General features: G+C 34.2%; 1 protein-coding gene across 2 annotated transcripts in view; it reads right to left on the reverse strand.

Moving 5' to 3' along the window:
* The window catches only part of HOOK1 (hook microtubule tethering protein 1), a 61,302-nt gene that overhangs the window by 31,523 nt on the left and 5,523 nt on the right, over positions 1–24,256 (reverse strand). For both annotated transcript variants that reach the window (XM_004025882.5, XM_004025883.5), the window contains exons 2-9: positions 22,741–22,826; positions 15,838–15,910; positions 12,493–12,543; positions 11,169–11,301; positions 9,294–9,361; positions 7,771–7,833; positions 4,317–4,400; positions 1,115–1,281 (exon numbers count right to left, since the gene is read on the reverse strand). In XM_004025882.5, the coding sequence (XP_004025931.3) occupies positions 1,115–1,281; positions 4,317–4,400; positions 7,771–7,833; positions 9,294–9,361; positions 11,169–11,301; positions 12,493–12,543; positions 15,838–15,910; positions 22,741–22,826 (725 nt within the window). The remainder of the gene's footprint in view (positions 1–1,114; positions 1,282–4,316; positions 4,401–7,770; positions 7,834–9,293; positions 9,362–11,168; positions 11,302–12,492; positions 12,544–15,837; positions 15,911–22,740; positions 22,827–24,256) is intronic.

Consider the following 24,256-nt stretch of genomic DNA (forward strand, 5'->3'; position numbering starts at 1 on the left):
ATGAGACTACATTCATAGATAGGAATTCTCTATATAGTTAAGATATCAATTATACAATCCAAATCATAATCCTGAAAAGGTTTTTAATAGAAACTGATCAGCTGATTCTCAATTTTATGGGAAAATGCTAAAGACTTAGAATAGCCAAAACAAATTTTGAAAAAGAAAGAACAAAATTGGAATACTTACACTACCAGATCTCAAGAGTCATACTCTAAAACCATAGTAATTACTATAGTGTCATACAGGCATAAATTTACTAACAGAAATGAAATGAGAGTCCAGAAAAAGATCCCAATTTTAATGGTTATATCATTTTTCACAATAATGTGAAAATAACGTGGCTTATAAGAGAATGTCCTCATTCTTAGGAAATATGCACTGAAATATACAGGAGTAAAGAGACATGTGTCCAACTTTCTCTCAAATGGTTCAGATAAAAATATGAAAATTATATGACTATATACAGAGACTGCTAAAGCAAATGGAGAAAACTGTAAAATAATTGTTGAATCTGAGTAAAAGGTGTAAAGAAGTTCCTTGTAGTATTCTTGCAACATTCTTAGGGAGTTTGAAGTTATATCAAAATTAAGTAACAAAAAAATATGTATAGTACAATTAGAGTGCCTGTCCTCAAGGTCTTATAGTTCATGGCTGAGTGGTAAGCACACAAAAGATAATCAATGTTTATTAAAGGTAAGAATACATGACTTTGTTAAAGAAATATACAAGTTAAAATGAAAAGCACCTACTTGGCTTACGATTTACATTTTTTTCCATTTATTACAGGGTTACCTATCTTATTTGAGAAACTCCTTGTTCTCCCCAGGTTTCAGCAATCACTGCCTTGAACTCCTATTGGCTGTCCTATGGCCTTGATTTGGTCCTTAACACATATTTAAATGGTTTTGTTTTTATGTGTATCTCCCACTTCCTAACTGGATGTTAGCCCTGTGATAACAGGAACCACTTATACCATCTGGTATTTTCAGGAGCTTAATCAGTATCCTAAAGATGCTTAACAATGCTTAGTAATTAGCTGTTAATACTGTGACTTTTTGCTACTGGTGTAATAGACAGAACTCCATAAAATGATTTCCATTAAAAATGCTACCTGAAGTTTTCTTCCTGTAATTGTTCTAGTTGTAATTGTGCATGAAAATACTTTTTTGCAACCACTGTGTTTGGATCATCAAAAGAGCCATCCAACTGGTCAAGTTTTTCATTCATCATCTCATTTTCAGAAACCAGTGAATTCTTTTCATCTTGAAGTGTAGTCACCTAAGAAACAAATACACATACATAAGCACCAGTAGAAAAAAACAAAAAAATAAAAATTCTTATTAGAGTCTAGAGTTCTGGATTCTAGATCTGACTAAGCCATTAAATAGCTTGGTCTGTCATACTAGATGAGTTCTAAGGATCCTTCCGAATGCAGAATTCAGAGTCTAGGAGATGTAAGTCAAAGAAAAGAAATCAAATCAATACACATATGGAGAAAATAGAGTAACTATATCTTTAAAATGCTATGCCTGCCTTTGTTTGGGGAAGAAAATGTTTTCAAGTCTCTAAAATTTGATGCACAAATGAAACTTCAAAAAATTAATTTGTCTCCTCTTTCAGGTATAAACTAATTTTTAGAATGATGTCACCTGCTAAGCCAAAATATACACACATATGTTCAAAGTTATCATGATAGGTTGAGAGTATAAAATTATCAGTCACATATCACATACTCAAGAAATAAGCACATTTGGTTAATGAATCAATAACAAAAAGCTAAGCTGTTTCCATTTGTACATTTAAACTATTTGCTTATGATTTAAAACAAATAAAAACATGTTAGTGTAGAACCACATCATTATCAGTACCTGGAGCAATTTTTTTTACTCATATTTTTAAAACATGCATGATTTTCTCTCCTGGTTCTACTTCTTTTCCATTTAAAAACATCTTTAAAAATGTATAGGTAAGGCTGTGTCTTTTGATAAGGCCAGAACTTTTACATATGATTAAGAATTAGTTTGAAAAACCGTTGATTAACCTATTCTGATTTCCAGTGCATTACTGAGTAAGTTTGCTATCCATATTTTCAAAACATGTAATTCAATCCAGTTATGTAAATATGACTACACATTGACACAAAGAACTAATAGGAAATTAACATCAAGTGATTGCCCTGAACACGGTATATAGGCAAGTTACTGTCTTCTAAATGAGAACTACAAAGTCTGGGAAACTGTCCCTGGGCAGACAATATAATGAAATAACTTTCTATTCCCAAATTCAATGCATGCATCCATGCCTATTATGTAAGCTGTTTAGTGACTACTATTACCTGTCATGCATAATAATTCTAAGTGATTCAGATACAAAAAAGAATAAAGAGTTTCTGCCCCCAAGACCCTTACAGTAGAAATGTAAACAATTATGTAAAAGATGTTGAAGGTGCTTTGATAGAAGTACACTATAGGGTAAGGGTAGGGCACAAAGAAAAGAATATCTCATTCTAGCTTGAGTGTAGGGGCTGTCAAAAAATGACAGAGGAAAAACAACACCCTCAGGCATCAAAACTGGGTAGGATTCCTCTAAAAAAGAATAGGACCAAGGGCAAATTTTAGTTTTGAACACCTGGTGAATAACCAATCTTGCTCCTATCCATATGCTTCAACGTGGCTTCAGAGCCATCTCTGGCACAGACATGAGTAAGAAGGGTGCGAGACAGGCACATTCCTTGTTCCCACCCCAGAACCGTGACTTGGAACACTGGGTGGTGGTTCCAGGCATCTCCTTCAACAAGCTCTCATGGTGATAAGTTCAATCTGCACCTGTCTCTGTCTCTCTCTGTTTGGGATTTCTGCACTTTTCACCTAAAACCAGATCATATATCCTTTATTATTTGTTACAAACACATAAATCTTTAAATGTAGAATTTTGTGTTCTTTATTGAATAAGAGTTTCTCAGAAGACTGCACCTAGATCCTACAAGAGAATGGTAATACCTGAATGGCTCAATCTTCTGTTTTTCCTACAAGGTATTTTACAGGGTGAATATGATCCCATTTAAAATGAACACATTTCAGGTACTTTGCATGTGTCTGAAGGTGTATGTTACAATATGTAGTTAGGAAAGGTACGAAGGAGAACAGATTAAATTTCCCTTACTTGAGACACTTACTTCGTTCAAATACAGAGGACTGGTTTTTACAGATGAAGTTAGAAGACCTGAATTCTAGTGCTCCCACTGCCCTAAGCGACTAGTCACCCTAACCAAGTCTTTTCCTTTTCTTTATTTCCAAATGCTTAAGGGTTAGAAGCATTATCTAGCCCTGTCATTTTAGATATTTACTTCCTCTAGCAAGGATAATGCTACCACACCTTTGCTCCTTGCCCTTACACTTTTCAGAGAATCAACTACAAATTTAGCTCATTATTCAAACAAAAAAATGCCATTTACATACAGCATATTATGAAGGTACACTTAACCTTCTGTACACCTTTTTCTAGACTAATTGCATAATATGCACATTTGTATTTTGATGTAACAGTAACATCATATGCAAACAATAAACACAGCACTTCTGTGCCAGGCTCTAAGTGCTATATATATGAACTCATTTAACCCTCACGACCACTCTGGGAGATATATGCTATCATCACTCCATTTCTCAAAAGAGAAAACTGAAGTAAAGGATAATTAAGTAATGTGCCTGGAGCATATAACCAGCTAGTAATATGCCAGGTTCTGAATGTAGGTAGCCTGGTTTAACAATCTAACCTCTTAACCATTAACTATTGTTGCTCATGCCAAGTTCATTTTAACATACATGTGCATATGAATACAAGACTATATACACACGTTTATATATACATACATGTTAGCAAAAATTTGCCATAAGAGACTACATACATAAATATGAACATGTACTTGAATTTATTGGGGGGGAAGTGTCAGGTACCACTTAATAATTCCATAAATTACCTCTATTTAATATTCACATACACAATATGAAGTAGAAACTTTAACTTTCCCATTTTACAAAAATGAAAATTGAGTTCTTATCTAAATAATTGAAATTTTAAAATTAGTAGAGTGATTTTCTCAAAGAAAGTTAAGCCAGCAAATTTCAACTATCAGAGAAAAATATTTATGAAATTCATACTTGAATATTCAAGCCTATAAGAAATCCTTTTAATGTTACCTCCATGAAGTTAAACCTAATCTACAAAACGTAGTGCTAACTAATTAATTACAATAAAAATCTTCTGTAAACTTAAAGAGGAAGTTTTTCTCAGCTCAGGGTTTTTTCCCGTACCTGCATATCCAATTCTTCACATCTTTGCCTCAGCTCTTCTTTTTCTGCTAGTGCTTCCTGAAGTTCTTCCAAGGCTCTTTTAAGCTGAAATACAAAATGTCCTAAATCTTAGTAAATCGTGTTTTGACACAAATATAGAAAAATAGAAAAATATACTCTTCTCACAACACACATATACACTGATATGGGAAATTATTTTTTGAATTTACCTAATAAGAAATGAGTCTTACAACCAAAAAAAGAGAATTTTAGGCCAATATCCCTGAACATCGATGTGAGAATCCCCAATAAAATACTGGCAAACCGAATCCAGCAGCACTCAAAAAGCTTATCCACCACGATCAAGTTGGCTTCATCCCTGGGATGCAAGGCTGGTTCAACATACACAAATCAATAAATGTAATCCATCACATAAACAGAACCAATGACAAAAACCACATGATTATCTCAATAGATGCAGCAAAGTCCTTCGACAAAATTCAACAGCCTTTCATGCTAAAAACTCTCAAAAAACTAGGTATCAATGGAACGTATCTAAACATAATAAGAGCTATTTATGACAAAACCACAGCCAATATCATACTGAATGGGCAAAAACTGGAAGCATTCCCTTTGAAAACTGGCACAAGACAAGGATGCCCTCTCTCACCGCTCCTATTCAATACAGTATTGGAAGTTCTGGCCAGGGCAATTAGGCAAGAGAAAGCAATAAAGCCTATTCAAATAGGAAGAGAGGAAGCCAAATTGTCTGTTTGCAGATGACATGATTGTATATTTAGAAAACCCCATCATACCAGCCCAAAATCTCCTTAAGCTGATAAACAACTTCAGCAAAGTCTCAGGATACAAAATCAATGTGCAAAAATCACAAGCATTCCTATACACCAATAACAGACAGAGAGCCAAATCATGGGTGAACTCCCATTCACAATTGCTACTAAGAGAACAAAATACTAAGAATACAACTTACAAGGGATGTGAAGGACCTCTTCAAGGGGAACTACAAACCACTGCTCAATGAAATAAAAGAGGACACAAACAAATGGAGGAACATTCCATGCTCATGGGTAGGAAGAATCAATATTGTGAAAATGGCCATACTGCCCAAGGTAATTTATAGATTCAATGCTATCCCCATCAAGCTACCACTGACTTTCTTCACAGAATTGGAAACAACTACTTTAATCTTCATATGGAACCAAAAAAGAGCCCACATAGCCAAGGCAATTGTGTGCAAGAAGAACAAAGCTGGAGGCATCACATTACCTGACTTCAAACTTTACTACAAGGCTACAGTAACAAAAACAGCGTGGTACTGGTACCAAAACAGACATATAGACCAATGGAACAGAACAGAGTCCTCAGAAATAACACCACACATCTACCACCATCTGATCTTTGATAAACCTGACACACACAAGTAATGGGGAAAAGATTCCCTACTTAATAAATGGTGTTGGGAAAACTGGCTAGCCATATGCAGAAAACTGAAACTGGACCCCTTCCTCACACCTTATACAAAAATCAACTCAAGATGGATCAAAGACTTAAATGTAAGACGTAGGACCATAAAAATCCTAGAAGAAAACCTGGGCAATGCCATTCAGGACAGAAGCATGGGCAAAGACTTCATGTCTAAAACCCAAAAGCAATGGCAACAAAAGCCAAAATTGACAAATGGGATCTAATTAAACTAAAGAGCTTCTGCACAGCAAAAGAAACTATCATCAGAGTGAACAGGCAACCTACAGAATGGGAAAAAAATTTTGCAATCTATCCATCTGACAAAGGGCTAATATCCAGAATCTACAAAGAACTTAAACAAATTTACAAGAAAAAAGCAAAAAACCCCATCAAAAAACGGGCAAAGTGTCTCAAAAGAAGACACTTCTCAAAAGAAGACATTTATGCAGCGAATGGACATATGAAAAAATGCTCATCATCACAGGTCATTAGAGAAATGCAAATCAAAACCACAATGAGATACTATCTCACACCAGTTAGAATGGCGAACATTAAAAAGTCAGGAAACAACAGTACTGGAGAGGCTGTGGAAAAATAGGAACGCTTTTACACTGTTGTTGGGAGCATAAATTAGTTCAACCATTGTGGAAGACAGTGTGGCAATTCCTCAAGGATCTAGAACTAGAAATACCATTTGACCCAGCAATCCCATTACTGGGCATATACCCAAAGGATTATAAATCATTCTACTACAAAGACAAATGCACACATATTTTTATTACAGCACTATTCACAATAGCAAAGACTTGGAACCAACCCAAATGTCCATCAAAGATGGACTGGATTAAGAAAATGTGGCACATATACACCATGGAATACTATGCAGCCATAAAAAAGGATGAGTTCATGTCCTTTGCAGGGACATGGATGAAGCTGGAAACAATCATTCTCAGCAAACTATCTCAAGACCAGAAAACCAACCACCACATGTTCTCACTCATAAGTGGGAGTTGAACAATAAGAATACATGGACACAAGGAGGGGAGCATCACACACCAGGGCCTGTGGGGGGTGGGGGGCTAGGAAAGGGATAACATTAGGAGAAATACCTAATGTAGGTAACGGGTTGACGGGTGCAGCAAACCATCATGCCACGTGTATACCTATGTAACAAAACTTCATGTTCTGCACATGTAACCCAGAACTTAAAGTATAATAATAATAAAAAAAATTGCTGTCTTTGTTTTACATGACCTCATTAACATTGAAGGCTACAGTCCCACAGAACTACATTTTATGTAAATCCCTGCAAAATATTTTTACAAGTATTAGAGAAGGCATTGTTTAGTTTTATTACAGAAGAATGTTTAGGAAAAAACACAGCATGTTTACATTTAAATAAATTATTTCTTTAAACATTTTCTTTTGAAATACTTCTTGAGATGACTGGCGACACTCATAAAAGAAGAAGTGTTTAAAAATATAACAGAAAAAGTACTTAATGCATTTGCCTCTCCTTTTACCCTTTACTCTATAACCCAGATTGGGTTATAAATGGGAGAAGAGTGTCTTTTCCCCCTGTAAAACAGTCCTGAAGGAAAGGAGCCTTGAGTACAGGGCCTTTGAGCTATTTCTTCAATATCAAGTGAGAGGATAGCAACAGTGAAAAAAATTACATTATTAAATAAATTAAAACTTAGCAGAGTTTGTTTTTAATTGTCCTCTATTTCACTGTGTTACCATACAGCATGGTCCAAATATACAAGTGTCAGAAGGAATGTTCAATGCCACTCAACTCTTTCAACATGATCACAGAAATCTCTGGAGACCAACACCGCTGCCATTCAATTGGGATCATGCAGAAGAATAAACCAAATTTCACGGAAAAAAATATTATTGTATATGCTATCTTTGTAAGCCTTATGAGAGTAATTGGCAAAGAAACCCTAACATTGCTTTCAACATTTTTCTTCCATACTAAAATACTCACCTGTTGCTCCAATTCTCCAACAGCATCATTTGGAGGAGAGCTCAATATTTCTTTACTCATCAACTAGGAAATTAAAATAATAAAATTAAGTATAACAATGTGATGTTTATGAAGTAAAATATATTTTCTTGAAAGGACAGTAAAATGATTTATATTTAGCTTTTCCTTGCCTTAATTTGAGGATCCTTAGAACACTATTCAGATAAAAACTTTATTAGAGCCTTAACTTAATAACACAAATTCAAGCATATTAGTGAGGACACTATAAGTAAATTGTGCTTTAAATACATAGATATATTCAAAATACTTGTGTACTGACAAATTTCAATACAAGTCCTAAAAGACATATTACTGATGAAGAGTGAACACATTAAATAATTTTCAAAGGGATTTGTATACATTATAAGTTAATACTTTTTTAATGCAGCCTTTTTGAGAAGTCATTTTAAAAGTAGGAGTTACGATTATATGAAAAAAAGATCCTGTAAAATAACTCTGAGATGAAAGGCAGATTTACTTATGTACAGGGATGCTCTGAATCCAAACCAACAATGCAAACTCAGGGAGTACAGACTACAAAAGTCCTGTATGATGTCTCCCTCTAAGTCATGCCCCTTCCAAAGTCTGCTTTTCCTGAAGTCTCCTCTGCAATCCATCTCAGCCTTTTAGGCTGATATTAAGAATCAACACTGCACCACATTAATTCTGAATCCTTCCTGGCTCAACTTAGATAACTAGACTAGCTTTAATCCAACTTACCTGGTAAAACTAAACCTAAGTACCACCATATTTGCTCACAGATCTAACATTTTGAAAATGCATATGGTATATATAAATGAAAAATTCAGGAAAGATTGTTATAACTGGAAGAAAAAAAAGAAAAAAGAAAAACTCCTGTCTGGTCAGAGACTGTTCTGGTCAGAGACTGTTTATCCTGCGTTTCCTGCTTAGTTGAAGTTATTTAAAGGAAGGGTCCCCAACCCCCAGGCCATGGACTGGCACCAGTCCATGGCCTGTTAAAACTGGGCTGCACAGAAGCAAGTGAGTGGCAGGCAAGAGAGCATTATCACCTGGACTCCACCTGCTGACAGATCAGCGGCAGCATTAGATTCTCATAGGAGCAAAAACCCCACTGTGAACGCTTCTTACGTGAATCTAATGCCTGATTATCTGAGGTGGAACAGTTTCATCCCAAAACCTTCCCCCTGCCCGCCACCCCGGGTCTGTGGAAAAATTGTCTTCCACAAAACTGGTCCCTGGTGCCAAAAAGGTTGAGGACCACTGATTTAAAGAGACTTGATAATATTAATTTATTAACCAGCTTTTAAAATGCAGAGGTACTAAAATTGGGCTTAAAGGCCTTTTAAAATATTTTTGGGGGTAAAAAAGGAAGACCCACTAGCTAAGGGGAAGTAAACTTACAACAAAGAGCAAGTTTTTAAAAAAGAAAAGCATAAAGTATGAAAAGTTTTGTATAATTTGGCTTAGGATTTTTATACTCATAGGAACATGATATAACTTACCTCTTGAATAGCAGTCATGACCACATGTTGAACAGACTCTTCCAGTGTCATTATATTTTGAATATGTTCTATGATTTAAAAAAATCAAATCTGAAAAAAATCTACTCTTTACACATAGTACCTTAGCCATCAAATTAATAGACTATAAAAATTCATTTACCCACAGATAATCCTTTATGTAAATACATTATTTGTCCACCAGTATGTCTTCCTTCCTCACCAAGATAAACTGAGTATTGTTAAGCAAATGAATTCATTCTTTCAAGATTGAGATTGTTGCAGTCAGTACCTTGAAATCATTTTAAAAATCAATTCATACAGCAAAATACAAAAGTGTGAAAGCTTTTAAAAAGTTATGTATCTAGGAATTGAATTCCTTTTAAAGCTGGACAAAATTGCTCAATAGTGCTTAGAAGTAAATTATGAAAATATTACATATAATATTAAAATTTTTAGGATGCAACGAAATAATCACTTTAAGGCAAAATTACCACTTAAAATGTAAATTATAGCTTAGAAAAGGAACAGCTGATTAATTCACAAGAAAAACGTATGAGATAAAAGAGGACAACAAAACTAAATAGTAAAAACAAAATAGAATCAAAGCCAAAAGTTGGCTCTTTAAAAAAGACTAACGAAACTTACAAACCTGGTTAAGATTAATTAAGCAAAAATAAGTTACAAATAACCAGCAATGAAAATATTAACAAAGCATTAATCAATGAAAAAATAAAAATAATCATGATTACAACAAAAAATTACTAGATTTATAAATAAATTACTACTTGTCAATTTGTGATTAAATATTTAGAGAAGTTTTAACCTTCCATGAGCAAATGTCCCTGCTTTTATGAAAAACCCAATATACAGATCTTTAACTTTATTTATAACTGAGAAATAAAAGCCTACAGAGAAGTACTGGCTTGTCCTAGAAAAAAACTTCTAGTAAATAGTAGAGATGGACTAATATAAAAATTCTCTGACACCTAGTCACTGTCCTTTTATAATTGATAAACTACAATTAATTTCATGTATTTTGTTTTATTTTTCTCCTTTCAGAGTTTGTAGGTAAATTTATCCCAGCTTATATCCTTTCTTCATTAGTTAGACAATGTTGAATGTTTTCCAAGGCCCTGGCTTGAAGTATTTGCATTTTGCAAACTTAAGCACTCAACATTATTCTTTCATAAAGTTGGTGTACTAAGAACAAGTTTGGATGAATCATGCAAAAAAACATCAGCGTCAAAAGTCTCACCACCCAAACCGATTAAAGCCCTCAAGGGAAGGAGGTCTGGGCCTGTTCAGTTCATCATTCATCATTACATGCAACCAAATATGATCCTTTTGTACTCAGCAAAATATGGATCACTGTGTTTGGATATACCAATATAATGCATCAATTCCATTTATATCATTAGACCACTTATCTGGAGGATATATTGGACAGATATGCTTCTGAAAGGAGCAGAATATTATCTGAAGAAACTTGAATTATAAATTAGTAGCTGAATATTTATTTATGAAAACTGAATCCACATAAGGTTCTTACATGTAAAATAGACATAATGTATCAAATGAATAAGTACAATTTTTATTGAATATCCACTAAATCTTATGTACTGGTTATATTAAACTAATTAAACTAAAATACATTTAATTTAGCCACTGAATATGAATATCAGAATCCAGGTACAAATAGGACACTCAAGGTATGCCACTTTTCAACGACAGAGTTGGGCTAGAATTCAGATCTTCTGGTTTACGTTTCAGGGTGCTTTCTGCCAAGCTTTAATAGTACGATTTAATGCTAGCTTATATAGCAATGTAGAAAGTTTCTAGAAAGTAGAAATCCTCAAATGATTGAAATTCACTTACCTTGCTTCTTTTCACAGTTGATCGCACAACCTAAAATAAGCTGGAGCAACCTCCCAAGCTCCACTGGATCTGAACATTCGGTTATTTGGTTTAAATCAGGGATAAGTGCTTCTGAAATCTGCTGCCCCAAAAACTACAATATTAAAATAAATTAGATCACTCATTTATGTCGGCTGCAAAGAATTTGCTACATTTAATATTACAATGAAAATAAATTATAAATTCACGAAACAACTCAGATAAAATAACAAATGACAAATAAATAATTATTAAAACCAGTTAGCAATGTTCAGGCAACATTCCAAAATTCTGAGTAACCAACCAAAAGCACTATATTTCCTTTTGGTTTCACATCAAATATCCTTTGATTTCACTGTCAGAGAGAAGAATTTAACTTAAGAAGCACTTGGCCTAGTCTACTATGATAAAACTTATGCCTGTCCATTAAATAATAAGCATATGTTAAGCCAAAGAATATTCATAATATTTTCATATATAATCAATTAACAGAGCAACACAATGTAAATCACTGTACTTTTACAAATGAGCAACAAATCTAATGGATTAATTTTTTTTCCTGGTCTTATCTTTCTTTTTCTTATTTTTTAGCTGATTAAAAGGGTTCTTGGCATTAAAACAGCTTCAGAATTAGTTTTAGGTATTGAATAAATTGAAAAATTTTAGAGAATATTAAACATTTTGGGAAGAAATTACAAGTTTAATTGTGTGACGACTTTAAAAAATAGAAACAAAAATTCTTTAATGGAAAAGTCATTCAAAAGCTGCCAATCGTTCAGCAATAAACTCTCTTATATCAAAAACCCTACTAGAGAACTTGTTATGATGCTGAATAAGAAAAAACAAAACTATTTGACTAATGTACTATCTAAAGTGACTTCATAATACTACTTTTATTTTGCATTTTTTCCAATTTACTTGTATGAGCATAATCTCATTTATGTCTTTGCTACTGTTTACGCTGGGAAGAAATGTCAAAATATTGCTTTAAATAGAAAATTATTTCAATTAATTATAAAGTCTACTTTATAGTATTGCACAAAATCAAATATATTAAAGGTGAAGGTAATTCTACTTGAAAATCAATTCGGAGAGTATCAATACCTAAGCAATGTTATCTTACAAATCAATATATCCAAGCTTATTTTCACAAATGAGCATTCTATAAAAATGACAATAAAACATGTTCTAATTATGACTTACATTCCAGTAAAATATTATAAACAAAAAACCAAGTGATTTTTCAGTCTTAAAGTAATTTTCATATCACATGATGCATTTAAACAAAGTCAGATGGTTTTCATACCTCATGATAATAACTCATAATTCCTTGAAGGACCTTCTTTACATTACTGGCCTAATGTGAAAAAAATAAGAGATTCTTATTTCAGATTAATAATGAAAGAAAAGTTATGTCAGCATGAAAGACAATAAAAACTTTCCCCTAATTAAAAAGAACAACAAAAACATTATAATACAGTTCTATAAATACAAACACATGATGCTTTTTAACCATCAGAGATTTAATCAGTGTTTAGTTAAGTAGGGTGATTCTATTTAAAGTGGGTCACAATGAACTCAAGGGCCCACTTTAAAAATTTATACACGGGCATGTCCAGCTGCAGTCATGAGCAAGTTAACTGGGTTTTGATTTTCTCTCCTGTCACTAATAACTAGAAAATAAGACAAAATACATTAAACAATTCTTTGCAAGCTTTAGACAACAAGTAAGTAGTACAGAACTCTGCTTTCTGAAAGAATGAAAACAAACAGAAAATGGGCCCTACACTAGTACAAGCTTTCTGTCTTGAGGCAATTTTCAGACTACAGCATAGGGAGGTGGAAACCAAACACCAAGCCTGATGTTCTCACCGATTGAAGAGATAAGACATTAGAAGTTCAGGAAGGCCTGGGCAGTTTGAATTTGCAGGGCAGACGATGAAAAGATGGGAGCTATGGAATGAGCAAGCTCTGGAGATTTGTGTAAAATGGTTCCTTTGACTCTTTGGCTAAATACCAGTTTGAATGTGGATGGGTGAAACTGAATGTTCTTTCCAAAGAAATAACAATCCAGGGAACTATAAACTGAACCATTCCCAAAGATTATACAGGCCAAAAAATTTTTGAAATTCTCATGAGCCAGAATGAAGACACCATGCTACATGCACAAAACATTCACTAAAGACCCCCAAAAAGGTCACAGCTTAGTAATGAGTCTACCTTAGTCCTAAAGGAAAGAATAACTTTAGTTCTGCCCCCCCACAACAGCCAAAAATAGGCCTTTAAAGGATCAAACTGATTCCAAGTACCTTAACTGCTTGCAAGAAGAAAATTCAACACTCCTCAAAAGAATATACTTAATTGGGAGGCTGAGGCAGTTGGATCACCTGAGGTCAGGAGTTCAAGACCAGCCTGGCCAACATGGCGAAACCCCGCCTCTACTCAAAATACAAAAATTAGCCAGGCATGGTGGCGGGCACCTGTAATCCCAGCTACTTGGGAGGCTGAGGCAGAAGAATCGCTTGAACCTGGGGGGCAGAGGTTGCAGTGAGCTGAGATTGCACCACTTCACTCCAGCCTGGGCGTAAGAGCGAAATTCTGTCTCAGGAAAAAAAAAAAAAAATCAGCATTCAATAATAAAATTCATAATGTTTAGCATCCAATTAAAAAATTACTACACATGTGAAGAAGCAGGAAAATGGGAACCAAAATTAGGAGAAAACTCAGTCAATACACATGGGTTCAGAAATGAAAGATAAAAGAATTGAGACAATGTTAAAACTTCTAGTTTAAAGACATTCAAGGATTTGAACAAAAACATGAATGTAAGAAATAGAAGGTTTTTTACAATAAAGAATCAAATACAGATTGTCAAACTGGATAAAAATGTAAGACCCAACTATTAGGTGTCTACATGAAACACTTTCAATAAAAAGACATAGGCAGATTAAAAGAATGGAAAAAGAAATACTAATGAAAAATACAATCATAAAAAATCTGTAGTGGCTACATTAATATTAGAGCTAATTTGATTTCAAATAAAAGAATATTACCAGGGATAAAGAAAAGCATTTCATAATAAGTGAATCCATTCAAGAACACACAAGAAATATAGTGTGTAATAAACTTAATAACAGAAATTCAAAATACATGAAGTAAAAAGCAAAAAAATGCAAAGGAGAAATCAACAAAATCGAAATCATCATTAGAGATTTAAGGGCTCTCTACAGAGTCTATACTACACTATACACATAGTATAATAAGACAAAATATCAATAAAGATATGGAAAATACCACTATCAACAAATTTAACAAAATCCATATTTATATAACAACTGTAGAATGCATGCTGTTTTCATATACACATGGAACATTCACCAAGACAGACTATAGGTTCGGTCATAAAATAAGACTCAATAAATGTAAAATAACTTCTCAATATAGAGTATTGTCTCAGATCTATTAGAAACCAATAAATAAAAGAAAGGCAACTAGAAAATCCTCAAATATTTTGAATTTGAATTACCTACTTCTAATTTACTCATAGGTCAAAGGAGAAAACTTTACAAGGGAAATTACCAAATATTTTGAACTGAATGAAAATAAAGCAACAGTCTGTCAAAATATGTCAGATGTGGCTAAGATGGTGGTTAATATTAGGGGAAAAAAGGGTTTAAAGTTGATTATTTAAGCTTCCACCTTAAGAAGCAAGAAAAAGAAGAACAGGTTAAGTGAGAGAAAGGAAATAATAAAAATCAGAAAAATCAATGGAATAGAAAACATAAGCTAATTCTTTAAAAAATAAATAAGTAAAATTGAAAAACATCTAGCCAGACTTATCAAGGAAAATAAATTCAAAAGACACAAATAACCAATAGCAGGAAAAGAAAACATCATTAAAGATCAGTTATTAGCACATTATTAGCACAGTAATTCAGTTAAGGACTGTGTATCAACAAATCACACATCCTATATGAAACAAATGTCGTACAAGACACAACAAAACTGACTTAAAAACAGAAAATCAGTTTGGCAGTTTCTTATAAGGTTAAGCACATACTTACACAACTTAGCAATTCCACCCAGAAATTCACCCAAGAGAAATTAAATATGCATCTATCCAAAGATTCATATATGAATGTTTGTAGCTGTTGTATTCATAATAGTCAAAAATGATAAAAATTCAAACATCCATCAACAAGTGAACAGCTAAACAAACCACAAAATATCAGTCTAATGAAATACTACTTAGCAAAAAAAAAATAACTACTAATGCAGGCAACATGAATGAGACTGAAAAATTATACTGAGTGAATGAAGTTAGATAAAAAGAGTACATATTATATGATTCAATTTATACAGAGTTCCAGAAATGAACTCCATAGTAACATAAAACAGATCTATAGCTACCTAGGGCAAGGCTGGGGGTAGGGATTAATAGAGAATGGGCCTGAAGTGCATATTTTTGGTTAATAGGAATATTTTCTATTTAATTATGATGGTAGTTACATGAGAGAATACATGTGTTAAAACTCAAACTGTACACAACAAAAAGTACTATAAGTTAATTTGAAAAACAGATTTGGTTAACTTAGTGCTAACTTTAGGACCACTGTTTGGATCAAGTGCTTCTCCCATTTGTTCTGCATACCTTTATTCTCCAGTTGTCCCCAACATCCTCTTTAATTCGGCTTAACCAAGATTCGTTAAACCAAGCTGCATCACTGAAACAACAACAAAAAAAATACTAAAGATGAAAATGTTTTTATTACACAAAAAATTAAATAGAGCCAACAGAGAAAGTTACTTTATGTCTTAAAGCCTATCCTTAATAACAATACTGAATATTACTTATATAGCAATAATTTATCATATTAAGTTATTTAAGTTATTTGCACCTTCAATTTAACAAACATTTACTAAATATTTAATACTAGGTGCCCTGCTACCAGGAAGATGCAAAAGTCACAACCGTGAAGAGGTAAAAAACCAACGTTTTAATGAGTGTCTACTCTGTATCAAGCACTGTGCTTGATATTGTTCCAAGTTATTTCATTTAAATATGATGGTAACTTGGCAAATACTCCATTATTATTTCCAGTCTTACTATTTAGGGAATTGAGGATGAGAGAGTCTAAGTAATTTGTCCTGAGTGATACTATTAATAGCACATGGCAAGGCCCAAAACTAATCTATTCAACTGAGTAGAATTAAGCAGAATGAGTTTAAATGAGAAGTCTACAAAGACAAGTTTAGTTTTAATGAAAAGCAAAGTCCCATATTGATACTGATGGCCAAGACAAAGAATTGCTATACTAAATTTTTGTGTATTTAATAAGGTTTTGAAGAACAACATTTGACTATATATAGTGAACTACATTAATAAACTTTATTCTAAACAAATATCTAGATGCTTTCTCTGAGTAAGGAATTGAGCAAGATTAATATGAAGATAATTTACCCTTTTGACTCTTAGAGAAGTAGTTATTAAAGGAGAAAAGTAAAAAGCACAAATAACTATACTCGAAGGAGAATGTGATAAATGTTCTAAGGGTAAAACAACTTCAAAATCACAGAATGTTTATGCTGGAAGAGGTCTTAAAGGTCTCATCTAAATTCTTACTTTACAGGTATGCCAACTAAAATACGGGAAAAATTAAAGAGCTTCTTTTCCAAGGTTGTAACTTGAATTTAAGAACGCAAAACTGAAACCTTTCTGCTCATATGTTCTAAAACCGGAAGATAACTCTTCTGGCTATGATAACCAAAAAAAAAAATGGCTTCACTATTTTCAATTCATTTATTTGGAATTTGTAATCATTTTATTTTTATTCATAATCAACATATAATAATTGTACATAACCATTTTCTTTTGAGCAGATTAATATTAGTTGTGCTCAACTATTCCCAGATGCCAAGTCTGCAATTACCGAAACAATTTATCTAAATGTGTAAATGCTACACTGCTAACCAGGTATTTACTTGAAATGACTGAATGAATCGAGTTAATGAGTCAAAACTGTCCAATTCACTTTCTTTTTATATCAGATTAAGTAATAAAAACTCCTAACCAAAAGAGTCACGCCAGTTGTGATGTTTAATGTTATGTGTCAACTTGGCTAGGCCACAGTAACCAGATATTTGGTAAAAACCCATCTGGATGTTGCTGGGAAGATATTTTCTAGATGATATTAACATTTAAATCAGTAGACTTTGAATAAAGCAAACTACCCTCCATAATGTGGGTGGGTCTCATCCAATCAGTTGAAGGCCTTAAGAAAAAGGCTCAACTCCCCCAAAGAAAGAGCAAATTGTGCCAGCAGATGGCTTTCCAACTCTAGCTGCCCTTTGAGTCTCTAGCCTGCTGGCTTACTCTGCAGAATTTAGACTTGTCATCCTCCACAATCACATGAGCCAATTCCTTAAAAAAAAAAATCTTGGGCCAGGTGCATGGCTCATGCCTGTAATCCCAGCGCTTTGGGAGGCCGAGGCAGCCAGATCACCTGAGGTCAGGAGTTTGAGACCAGGCTGACCAACATGGAGAAGCCCGTTCTCTACTGAAAATACAAAAAAATTAGCCAGGCATGGTGGCACATGCCTGTAATCCCAGCTACTCGGGAGGCTGAGGCAGGAGCATCGCTTGAACTCGGGAGACAGAAGTTGCAGTGAGCCAAGATCATGCCTTTGCACTCCAGCCTGGGCAACAAGAGCGAAACTCCGTCTCAAAAAAAGAAAAAGAATCTGCATGTGTGTGCACATGTGTGTATATTGAGACAAAGATTACACACACACTCACCCTCTACTGGTTCTGTTTCTCTGGACAACCCTGACTACCACCCCAGTCTTCTAACTGACCCTAAAAAAATCCAAGTATGTGATTCTATGCTATAATTACCTTTAGAAATTGGATCTAGATGTATTTTTCTCTAGTTTTTCCAAGATAATTCCTTTTGTCTTACATTCCTCCTCATCTTCCTTTCTATCTCAAATCAACTTTAGCCCAGAGAAATACTTTCTAACTTAGTAAAAATGTATCTCCTGCTTTCTTATACACAAATTCACCCTTCTCAAACAACTATAATGGCAGTCAACCTTTTCCACTATTAAACTTGATCTCCAACCTCAGAAATCTCAGGGCATCTCTTTTTTTTTTTCCTTTTGTGCTGCAACCTCTACAACCTCTACATGCCTTAGAGTCTTGGCCCCCAATAATTAGCTCCTTTTCTTATATTTCCCAGAACTTCAATAACACTCAAGGGATATTAGATAAGAAAGGGGACACAGGACTAATGAACCAAAATACGGTCCAATTATTTTCTAATAAAACTAAGTAAGAATTACTACGTTTTAACTCCATCCAGTGTATTTATCTTCCACAGTTTTACCAACTGAATTCAGGTAGTAAGAAATACCTACTAGTTACTATAAACAATATAGTTGTGTCACTTCAATGTATACCCAGAGCCTATTCTTCTTGAAATATCCAGAAATCTTCTCTATTAACCCATTAAACTGTGGTCTATATTTTGGACAGTTGTATATAAAGTATAGATAGATGTTCATGTAAGCATGTCCATGGATAGATGTCCATAGATGGATGTCCATACTTACATGGACATCTATCTATACTGTACACATAACTATCTACACTTTATGTCCATACTTATATGGACATCTATCTATACTTTATACACAACTGACTTTCATTTTATTAATACTCCAAAGTAAAAATCTATTGGGATGGCTTCAATACATTTCAATGATTACAGCTGGTTGGGAGCACTGAACTTGGAGTCAGACCAAACTGATGCAAATCCTAGCTTTGTTATTTACTCATCATTTAACTTCCAAAAGCAATTTCAACTACTTATACCTCTGTCCTCTTGTATAAATTGAAGGTAAAAATAACATCTACCTCACTAAACTAGTAAATTTTAAATGAAAGAAAGTCAAATAAGTTCTATAATGATGCTTTTATTTAGTAAATATTCAGATGTTGGCTATCATGGTTTATCATGTTAAATGCTCAAATATCTGCTAAATGAATAAGCAAATAAATGCATGATTCTTAAGGTCTCTGAATATCCTACATTATCTGCCTCATTCTTCTCCCTCTTACAAAAAAAAAGTTTAGTCAAAGACAATAGGAACAGAGAGGTTAACTGGTGCTTAAAGTGAAGAAGCTAAGCCTTTCTTTTGAAGATATGGCATGCACTATTTACAGTTGTTCTGTACTATCAAAAAAGATATGTTTAAGTCCTAACCCCTGTGAGTGTGATTGAAATAAGGTCTTCATGTATGTAATAAAGGTAAGATCAGGTCATAATGAATTAGGATGGGCCCTAATCCAATATGTCTGGTGCCCTTATAAGAAAAGAGACACAGACAGAGGTAAGATGGCCATGTGAAGACAGAGTAGAGATACACTGCCACAAACCAAAGAATGCCTGCAACTACCAGAAGTTGGAAGAGGCAAAGGAGAATCGTCTCCTAGAAGCTTTGGAGGGAGTATAGCCCAGAAAATAGCTTGATTTAGAACTTCTAGCCTCCAGAAGTGTGAGAGAATTGATTTTTGCTGTTTTAAGCCACCTGGTCTGTGGCACTTTGCTACAGTGGCCCTAGGAAACTAACACAGTTGTATAGTTTTGTCCCATGTGTTTTTAAAATAACTGAAGCTTCTAAATGCATTTGAAAAAGAGAGTTATGTGCTACATATTCAAATTGAAGATAATAATTAAGAAACTGTAGAACCCTAGCAATAACTCCATGACTCTTCATGTCTAAGTTAAACAGTTTAGACACCACTTTATAAAGATATTACTATTTGGAAAAATATCTGCCTCAAGTAAATAGAAAAAAACTATTGGTTAAATTTTGCTGCTTCCTTAAAAAGCAGAATTTCTCTTCTTACCTTCAGTAACAATTTTGATGTGACACGATGTCAGCCACAATAGTCATCAATGCAATATGTTAAAAATTATAACATATTTGAGCTGGGCGCGGTGGCTCACGCCTGTAATCCCAGCACTTTGGGAGGCCAAGGTGGGCGGATCATGAGGTCAGGAGTTTAAGACCTGCCTGACCAACATGGTGAAACCCCATCTCTCCTAACAATACAAAAATTAGCCAGGCGTGGTGGCATGCGCCTGTAATCCCAGCTACTGAGGAGGCTGAGGCAGGAGAATCACTTGAACCCGGTAGGCAGAGGTTGCAGTGGGCCGTGATCGTACCACTGCATTCCAGCCTAGGTGACAGAGCAAGACTCCATCTCAAAAAAAAAAAAAAAAAAAATTGTAACATATTTAAAGTGCTTTGAAATGTTCAAAGACATATGGTAAAATTAACCTTTTAATCGGAATAGGACATACTGGTCCAACTAAGGAAAAATGTATGCTTTATGTCTCACTATCCAGGATCCAGACTTCTGAAAAGTTCCAAAACTGGAAAGGAGTTTAAAAAGAAAATAAATAAAAAGTAGCCCCTGGATGATAAGGAGGCTCAGACACCTAAGAACATATAAAATCAAGTGAATGAAGCAAAGAGAGAACGAGAGAGAAAGAGAGAGATATTTAGGGTTAATTTTAGGGCACTGGCCATTTGTTAATGATGACAGAGAATTTCTGATTGACTATTTTATTGTTACTGCAGAAAAGCTCTTAGAAGACTGTTACAGACAAAAGAAAGAAGAAATAAAGAAAAAGCACAGAGAGGGAAGATCAGCATTAACAGCATAATCCAACAGACCGTGGAAAAATTAGCTAAAATTTACTGACTCTACTCCAAACATCAGGTCCAGTGCTAGAGCATAGGAGGTCAAAGAGCTATATGCATCACATCATGGTAAAAACAGGTTTCTTTTGATTGTATTCTGGCATAAAGCTACCAAAGCCCACCAAAACATATAGAAAGGACAGCTCTGAATGGGACTGTTGAAATGAGTGAATGCATACCAGCCTTACATTCATACCAACCACAATGTTGCTGCATCTACACCAATATTCACAACATAGCATGATGAGAAGAAGCCAAGGCATAAATTCTAGTGACAAAAAACAATGATGACTTTCTCAAATCATGAGAAAAGAACTATGTCCAGAATGTTTGGCTCTGATGAATTAAATCATTTCAAAATCAATTAAGATATAAATAAAATTTTGTTTATTTGTTTTTTGTTTTTTGAGACGGAGTCTTGCTCTGTCGCCCAGGCTGGAGTGCAGTGGCAGGATCTCGGCTCACTGCGAGCTCCGCCTCCCAGGTTCACGCCATTCTCCTGCCTCAGCCTCCCGAGTAGCTGGGACTACAGGCGCCCGCCACCATGCCTGGCTAATTTTTTGTATTTTTAGTAGAGACGGCGTTTCACCATGTTAGCCAGGATGGTCTCGATCTCCTGACCTTGTGATTCGCCCTCCTCGGCCTCCCGAAGTGCTGGGATTACAGGCTTGAGCCACCGCACCCGGCCAATCAAACATTTAAGAAATATTTTTAAGACAGAATGGGAGTAAGGTATATTTTACAATAACTGTCAACCTCCTCAAAAGTTAACATGTTAGTTAAGTTTGTCTTTTAAAGTATTAATCATAAATTAACCATTAAATCAGTCTATTCGCAAGAGATCATTTTGAAGATTCTAAACAAGTAGGATTTTTATATCATTTTAATTGTTTTTCTAAGACAGGCATAGGATTTTTGTTAACCCATCTAAAGGGTTTTCAATGTAAATCATGGCAAATCTTTACAAGATGATGGTGACAAATAATCTGACTATAAAACAGTGAAGACGAGATAGGATTCTGGTCTCAAAGTAAGCTAATATAAAGTTGTTATAATTATTAATTAATAAATTGTGAGTGCAGAATTGGCCTTGTTTGTCCTACTTAGGGTGCAGCTCATATTATAGACTGTAACCCTAACCCTTACACAATGTTGGCAAATATTAGGGGAAAAATGGATTTAGAAACTTTTGATATTATATGATTACATAAAATGGGTCCAGCCTAAACACAACCACTTTATTAAAGTTTCCCAGTACCTGTGACTTCAAATTTCATTCATTCCTCATTTCATTATTGGTGAACTCATAAACTACTATTAATTCAGAAATACATTTTAAAATTTAATTCTTTAAAAATTTTTTCAAAATCCAATATTTTATGCTTCAATAATTTTTAAGATAATAATCTCCATGCACGGATACCTTAAAATGACAACAGTACAACCAAAGAAAACACCATAAGCAATTGTATCATTAACTTGTTTCTTTTATAGTTTTAAAATAGTGTGAACATGCTCATAACAAGTTTAAAATAAGTTAACTTGAATAAATAAGAATCCTGATCACATATCCAGTTAAGATGTATCTCTATGAACAAGCCAGGAATAATGAGGTGGTAAACTTTTTGTTCCCTAGCTGCAAGAATGCCTTGGTGCCATATTCCTGAATATGTCACTGGGTAAGATAAAGTTGCAACAACCTTTGGAATTCAAGTCCAAGTTTTCTTCCTTGGTATGTATTGGGTTTACAATGCTTTTCAGGGAGAGTCTGACCACTACTCACATTTGATGAAGAACTTGTGCCATGGCAACTCCACTAGTCAGCTGTTTGACATCTTGACAAGGTGAGGCAGTATGGAATGTCTGCAGCTAAAATGACATAAAGCAAATGATCTTACTGCTTCTTTATACCTACAAGGTAGCATTACAAAATGCAAACATAAATTGAAAACAGCTAAAAAAAACAAAAAAAAAAAACATGGTCCGGTTTTGTTTAAATGTAGACCCAGACAAACAAATGGAACTATGCTAATATATCTTTATGGCTGTGTAACTTTATAAAAATAAACTAAACATTTCACAAAATCATGCCTAGGACATTAGAACATATTGATGCCATGCATAAGTAATACATAATTTGGAATAATACAAAACCAGGTATATAACTCTAGTCTTGTGTTTTGTCTATATTTAGCAGAACATCAGAAAAAGAACTTAAAGATAACCCAATATTTGCAACTTAAAATTTCACTCATATCATTTGATAGAAAAACAAAGGCTAGAAATGTCAAGTCTAAAGCTACTCACAGTTTATCCATGAGCTCTGAAATAAGACAGGACTTCTGTTTCCTATCTAAAAATTGGCCTTACGTCTTGAAGAATCAAGCCCTATCTATCACGTCAAGTTGTTTCTATCTATTTTGGCTTTAGGTATACTAACTTTTCACATATATCTGTTAAATATTCATGTATATATTGAAGAGAAGTGGAATAATAACCTCTTTTTACAATAAGCAAATATGAGATAGAAAAAAATTTAGAAAGCAAATTACATCAGGGCTAAAATGGATCATAAACTTTCTAGAAAGGTAATCTCAACCTATAAACACCTTAAGTTAAATATACTATGATTCTCTTTTCCCACACATACTCACCCATTTCACTGTTCACTAATAATTTCTTAGTTTACCATTTAACTATCTTAATCCAATAAAATTCTCTCCCGCCATAATTCACTTTTAATGGTTCTGTGCATTTTCAGAGTTGGCAATTGGAGATTCAGACCTCCATTATCTAACACAACACAGATGAATGATAACAGCAAACTAAACCTAGCCAGTCATTTTCAAAACACACAGAGACACTTTACTAAGCTCCTACGCTATGTGAGACACTGTGGTACATGATGGGGCTACAAAGGAAAATCACCAGGTTTCTACCCTTAAAGCTTCAGTCAAAAGTTAAGGAGAGGAGGAAGAGACATAAATCATTTCTAGACAATATGGTAAGTCCCATGATTACAGTATGCACAAAATGTTCTGCAAAAAATGGGTGTCAACTAATCTAATTAGGGCTTGTATTTAGGAAAGGCTTCTCGGAGATGATTTCTGAATGGAAGGTCTAGAGGGAAGAGTAGCATATTTTCTAAGTAAAGAAATAGTCAAGGAAAAAAAGCTTCAGGAAATAGGAATATGATAAAAGTACAGATACATGAGAAGAGATATTATTTTTAGGGAACATGCAGTTCAGTATCACTGCATTTGCAGTGCAAAGAAGGCTGGGGAAGGGGTGACAACCAA

Source organism: Gorilla gorilla, chromosome 1 (assembly GCF_029281585.2).
Source record: "Gorilla gorilla gorilla isolate KB3781 chromosome 1, NHGRI_mGorGor1-v2.1_pri, whole genome shotgun sequence".
NCBI lineage: Eukaryota > Metazoa > Chordata > Mammalia > Primates > Hominidae > Gorilla > Gorilla gorilla.